Source organism: Meles meles, chromosome 2 (assembly GCF_922984935.1).
Source record: "Meles meles chromosome 2, mMelMel3.1 paternal haplotype, whole genome shotgun sequence".
Classification (NCBI taxonomy): Eukaryota; Metazoa; Chordata; class Mammalia; order Carnivora; family Mustelidae; genus Meles; species Meles meles.
The window spans coordinates 74,748,631-74,755,235 of record NC_060067.1 but is presented as its reverse complement, the minus strand read 5'-3'; the positions used below and the strand labels follow the sequence as shown (position 1 = coordinate 74,755,235).

Sequence of the window (6,605 nt, the reverse complement as noted above, 5' to 3'; positions counted from 1 at the left end):
TTTTTTCATTAGACAAAACAAACAAAAAACAAACAAACCCCATAAAAACCCTTAAAAAGAGTTTTCTGGTTTATATTACATGGGCCTAGACTGTTAAAAAAAAAAGGGGGGGGGATATAAACACAATCTATTTCTACCTCAGCAACTGAGTGGCAAGAGATACAGACAAATGGATATAAGAAGCAGAGACTACAGATCAAATTTGAAAACCAGATGGTAAAAGAAAAGGGAAGGAAATTTTATGAATTCACTTAAAGACCCAAACACCAGGTTTGGCTGAAAATAATGTCAATCTTGGATGTGTATTAAATGTTATCAAGAGCAAAAACTGAAATTAGTGACTTGGAATTGCCTCAAATTATAAATCATCATTTTGCTTTGGTCAATTTTCTATAAACTCTGTATCAGCTCAATGATTTTAATCATTGTAGTTCTTTCAAAAATTGTTACTTTTAAAATTAGAGGATGCCTCCCCTCCCCAATGTCCATAGCCCGCTCCCCCTCTCCCAATCCCACCTCCATTGGGGAGGGGAGGCGAACCATAAGAGACTATGGACTCTGAAAAACAACCTGAGGGTTTTGAAGGGTCAGGGGTGGGAGGTTGGGGGAACAGGTGGTGGGTGATGGGGAGGGCACGTTTTGCATGGAGCACTGGGTGTTTTGCAAAAAGAATGAATACTGTTACGCTGAAAAAATAAATTAAAAAAAAGAAAAAAAATAAAATAAAATAAAATTAGAGGATGAAATATACGCTGGCATGACTATTTGATCTTAGGTGTATGTAAATAATGGTTTACACATTCCATCAGGATATTACCCTATTTGAAAATTCCACAATATTTTCTAAACATAGCATAAAAACACCTGTCTGAATACACACACACAGTTTCTCCTTCTTTTAGTGAATTTGTTATCAGTTATCTATTTTGCAAGCTGAATGATAATTAAGGTGAGGAAATAACTGACAAAGCTAAGATAAAAAAGTGGAAAATTTTTAGAAACATCACTTGTAAATCTTATTTAGCAGTGACATTTCTTCCTCAGTTTTTATGTAAATATATGCCTTTTCCTAATTAATCTGGACAGTTTCATCTGAAGAGATATTTTAACAGAATATAAAATATATAAAGGAAATGTACAAACTGTCAAAATTTATTACCATGTAAAAATAGCTATGAGATTAAAAATTGTTCATAATTGCTAACACTGTAAATAGATATGATTATAGGGTTGGGCATAATATTTTGGGTATTCTCTCTCTTGTTGATTTCTGTCTTATAAGGAAATTGCAATTTGAAGGTTTAAAAATGCATGTATTTAGCTATTTTATCAAGGGGTAAGTTATTAGGGAAACAAATGATTGTGCTTAAGAAGCTTTAATAACAAATTGACTATTGCTTTCTCTAAGAAAGATGTTACATCCTTTCATGATCAAGTGGGCTTCCATGAAAACAAAGTGGGTTTTCCTGATAAAGAGTTAAAAAAAAAACTTAACATAATCAATTATCAGAATTTTTAGACATAATTCCTGGATTTTTCTCATAAAGAGTAGCCCCTGGAAACTCTTCTTTAATGTATTCATTAAATTAGCATTTCCTCTCTGTCGTTTGTTCAGAATGCTCTGGGTGTAATGCAGTAAAAGATGAGTGATAATCTAAGTTGGTGTCTAAGAGGAAGCAATGCAATGCCAACATAAAATGAATTTCTTTCTTTCCTCAGTTCAGAATGATGACGTACAATTTTCCCCCCAGAAGAGCAGAAAACACTTTTCACAGTATAGTCATCTACAGTATGTAAAAATTATTTCTATAAAAGTCATATACACAGAAAACAACTCGGTGTTCATGATTAGATATTTTATAAAGATCACTAAAGGAATTGTTCACTTGGTCGTCTTTTTCCTCTCACTTCACGTAAGTTTCGGAACTTCCAAAATCATGTGAACTCAATGAATACTTACATAACACATCTGCTTTCAGTAACTACCTAGAGTTATAACTAAATTTCTTAGAAACCAGCTTGAACACATTAAAAGATATGAATAGCAACGACTGATTCCTTTAGTTCATCACCAAAGTTGCAATCCTCTGGATTTTCATAAAATGCCTGAAGATGCACATTTTGTTTCAGCCCTCTGGGCAGACACAAGGCCAAGAATAGATTGCCAAGATTTCAGATGCAGTAATTCATAATTTACGACAATCTTCTTCTGGTACAACTTCCAGTATTATTTGCAATGTTCTGGTTATTCTGTCTACAAAGAAATAAAAAGGAGAAATTAAAAATGCACAGAACTCAGAAATGCATAAAAACAGCAAAATGTGAATTATTTGGGGTTGAATACTGAAAACACATAACCGCCTATTTCATAGAGCACTTTCAGGAATTGTTTACTTCATTAGAATCCCATCATGCTCAATTAATTATTTGTCACTTCTGTAACTTCCCATGATGACTTCTCAGCAAGAATACATTAATATTTTGTATTCAAATAAGAATTTCTATTCATAAACCAGGAGGCTGAAAATATTTCAAGGCAATAGAACCAAGATATAAATAAATTTTAAAAATACACTTCATATTCCCTTTGAAATTAGTTTATTATTTCAGTATCTATGAGATTACAAACAATTCCTCAGAAAAATCAAGACTCATACTATAATGTCTGGCCTTAAACTCGTCACATATTACTGAGTGAAACATGTTATGTGCCAAGGCCTTATTTCCTCATCTGCAGAATGAAGGACTTGGGAGTGCCATCAGCAAGATAGAGGGCTAGGCGGTCCCAACACTTGCCTCCCCACAAAACAAAACAAAACAAAAAAAAAAAGAAAAGACAAGGGAACCAAAAAATACACCAAGAACAATAAACAAACAGATATAAACTGAAGATAACAGATCGGGGATGTTCTAAACAACAAAGAAAGGGGGGCAAAAGTCTGGCAGAGCTAAAAAATTGAGGATGTCTGCCCAGAAAAGTAAAGAAAGAATTTTGCCTGCATCACCCCATCCCTGTCAGAAAGAAGCTGGGGAACCCCAGCAAGCCTTAGTGCTGTGGATGTGTGCAGCTTTTGCTACAAAGGTCTTCCACAGTACTCCTCAATGACACTGGTCCCAGCCGATGGAGTAGCCTAGAGTGCCCCCACTCTGCATGTGGTCCCAGAGGCTGGGCTGTTGCTGAGGTGAGATTTGCCCTTGGGGGTCTTGGTTGGTGATGTGACCATTCTCAAGGCCTGGGTGCCACTGCACAACACTTATACAAGACTGGAGATACTACTATTCTTTGCCCACTCCAACCCCAGACTGGGGCTTTATCCCTTAATTACTGAGGCAACCTCTCCTCACTTGAGCCCTGCCCTCAGGATCCCAAGTTACTCTTTGGCTGTCATTTTTGGGACTGTGCTACTGTCACCCTGAGCCCTCCTCCAACAAGACTCTGAACCATAATTACTGAGACAGTCTGTTACTGTCCTGAATCCTCCCCTGGGTTCTAGGTCCCCGCTCAGACTTACCATTGCCATGGGCATTGCCACTACCCTAAGTGTCACTCACTTAGTATGTCCTGAGTCATATTTTGCCTACTATTATCAGAACTGTGCTGCTCTGAGAACCCCCATCTCAACTCAAGACTCTGAGCTGTCATTCCTGAGATGGACTCTTGCTGCCCTGATCTCTGTCCTGTGGGTTCCAGGTCACAGTTCTGATCCTTCATTGCTATGGGCACTGACACTACCCTGGGCCCCACCTCTCAAGTTTCAAGTTGGGGTTCTGACCCATGATTGCTGGGACAAGGCTACTGCTGCCCTTAACCCTACCCCTCAGGTCCTGGGTTACAGCTCTGAAATGTCATTGCCAGGGCAGTGCTGCTACTGTTTTGTGCCCAGATCCCTGGGTCCCCACATGTACCTTAAAAAGACCACTACCAGAGTTGTGCTGTTGCCCTGGTGCCAGAATTGAGGCTTTCACCCACATCCTTAGGCTATGCTACCATCACGTCTGGTTATTCCAGGACGCTTGCCACTGCTGTATTCCCTCCTACCAGGATGAGTCACAGTGGTGAGTCTTTGAGACCCAGGTACCAGTTACATGGGACATCTGCATAGTCTCACACTCCAGACATTAGTGTCAGAGCCACAGAAAGCACACCTATGCCCCAGGATCCGGCACTGTGATGGTTTCATATAAATCTGATCCTAGGATGGCAGCTCCATGCTCTGAGGGCTCTGAGGGTCAGCATGACTGACCAGGGGCCAAGGAGGGACTCCTTAACTAGAGCTTCCTCCCATGGGCATAAATATCGCAGTAAGGCTATCAGCATATTTCTCAGCAGAAAACTTGCAGGCCAGGAGAGAATGGGATTATATAGTCAAAGTACTCAAAGGAAAAAAAAAAAAAAAGCTGCATCAATCAAGAATACTTCATCCAGAAAAGCTGTCATTTGGAAACACAGGAGAGATAAAGACTTTCCCAGACAAACAAAAGCTGAGGGAATTTATAGCCAATAGACCCACCTAAAAGAAATGCTAAAGAGAGTTCTTCAACCATATGTATAGTAACATGAAAATATACAAAAGTAGAAAATTCACTGGTGAGGATGAATCTATAGTCAAATCCAAAATACTCTCGTGTTGATCAGAGCAGAAATAAATGAAATAGAGACAGAAAAACAACAAAAAAAATCAATGAAATTAAGAACTGATTATTTGAAAATCTAAACCTTTATCTAGATTAACTAAGAAAAGGACTCAAAAAATAAAATCAAAAAGAAAGAGGAGGGTGTTTGGGTGGTGATTAAGCATCCCACTCAATTTCAGCTAGGGTCATGATCTCACGGTCATGAGACAGAACCCTGCATTGGACTTCACACTGGTCATGTAGCCTACTTAAGATTCCCTTTCTCCTTCTCCTTCTGCCCCTTCACTATCCCTTTCTCTCCCTCTGTCCCCCTTTCAGAAAGAAAGAAAAGGAGAGAAAGAAAGAAGACATTACAACTGATACCACAGAAATACAAAGGATTATGAGAGACTTCTATGAACACTTATATACCAACAAACTGAATAACCTAGAATAACTAGATAAATCCTAGAAACATATGCTCTCCCAATATTAAATCAAGAAGAAATAGAAAATCTAAATAAACCAATATCAAGTAAGGAGATGCAATCAGTAACTTAAAAACCTCCAAACACAGAAAAGCCTAGGAATAAATAGTTTGTGCTGGTAATTCTTGCAAACCTGCAAGGAAATATTAACACTAATCCTTCTCAAACTGTTCCCAAAAATTCTAAATAAAGAAAAACTCCCAAACTCATTTTATGAGGTCAGCATTATGCTGACACCAAAGTCAGACAAAGACATTATAAGAAAAGAATATCATAGACCAATATTCCTAATGAATATAGATGTAAAAATTCTCAAAAATATTAGCAAGTAAAATTCAACAATACAATAAAAGGATCAAATACTTATGGTCAAGTGGGATTTATCTCTGGGATGCAAGGATGCATTAAACATATACTGGAAGTCCCAGCCAGATCAATCAAACAAGAAAAAGAAATAAATGGCACTCATATCAGAAGGAAGGAAGTAAAATGATCTCAAATACAGAAAACCCTACAGATGAGTGATCTCATATACAGAAAACAGATGGGTGATCTCATATACAGAAAACCCTAAAAACTCAACTAAATAAAAACTATTTTAACTATTAACATGAATTCAGCAAAATTGCAGGACACAAAATCAATATACACAAATGAATCATATTTCTATAGAGTAACAACAAATTATCTGAAAGAGAAATTATGAAAGCAATTCCATTTACAATAGCATTGAAAACAATAAAATACTTAGGAATAAATTTAACCAAGGAGTTGAAAGACCTGTATTCTGACTGTTATAAGACATTGATGAAAGAGATTGAAAAGATAAAAATAAATGGAAAGATATCTGATGTTCTAAACTTGAAGAATTAATATTGTGAAAATACCCACATGACCTAAAATGATCTACAGATTCAATGCAATTCCCATCAAAATTCTAATGACATTTTTCACAGATATAGGAAAAGCTATCCTAAAATTACTTTGGAACCCCAAAAGACCCTGAATAACCAAAGCAATCCTGAGAAAGAAGAACTAAGCCAGAGGCATCACAATACTTGATTTCAAGCCATATTACAGAGCTACAGTAATCAAAACAGTATGGTACTGGCATAAAAAGAAGCACAAAGAGGAATGGAATAGAGAATATATATATATATATCTCCACATGCAAAAGAATGAAACCTTAACTTGTACCTGTACCTTGTATCATTCACAAAAATGAACTCAAAATGGATCAAAGATTTAAATGTAAGACCTGAGATGATAAAATTTCTAGAAAAAAACACAGGGGAAAAGATCCTTGACATTGGTCTAGGCAATAATTTCTTGGATAAGTCACCAAAAGCACAGTCAATAAAAACTAAAATAAACAAATGTGACTATATTAAACTAGACAGCTCTGCACTGCAAAAGAGACAATCAACAAAGTGAAAAAAACAACCTACTGAATGAGAGAAAATATTCACAAATCATGTCTGATAAGGGGCTATTATCCAAAAT

At 36.8% G+C, this 6,605-nt stretch overlaps 1 protein-coding gene across 1 annotated transcript in view; it reads right to left on the bottom strand.

Annotated features, from left to right (window-relative positions):
* Positions 1-1,929: 1,929 nt before the first annotated feature.
* Positions 1,930-6,605, bottom strand: part of SLC7A11 (solute carrier family 7 member 11) — a 72,511-nt gene continuing 67,835 nt past the window's right edge. Inside the window, exon 12 of the mRNA XM_045997678.1 lies at positions 1,930-2,254. Within this exon, the coding sequence (XP_045853634.1) occupies positions 2,187-2,254 (68 nt within the window). The 3' untranslated portion in view covers positions 1,930-2,186. The remainder of the gene's footprint in view (positions 2,255-6,605) is intronic.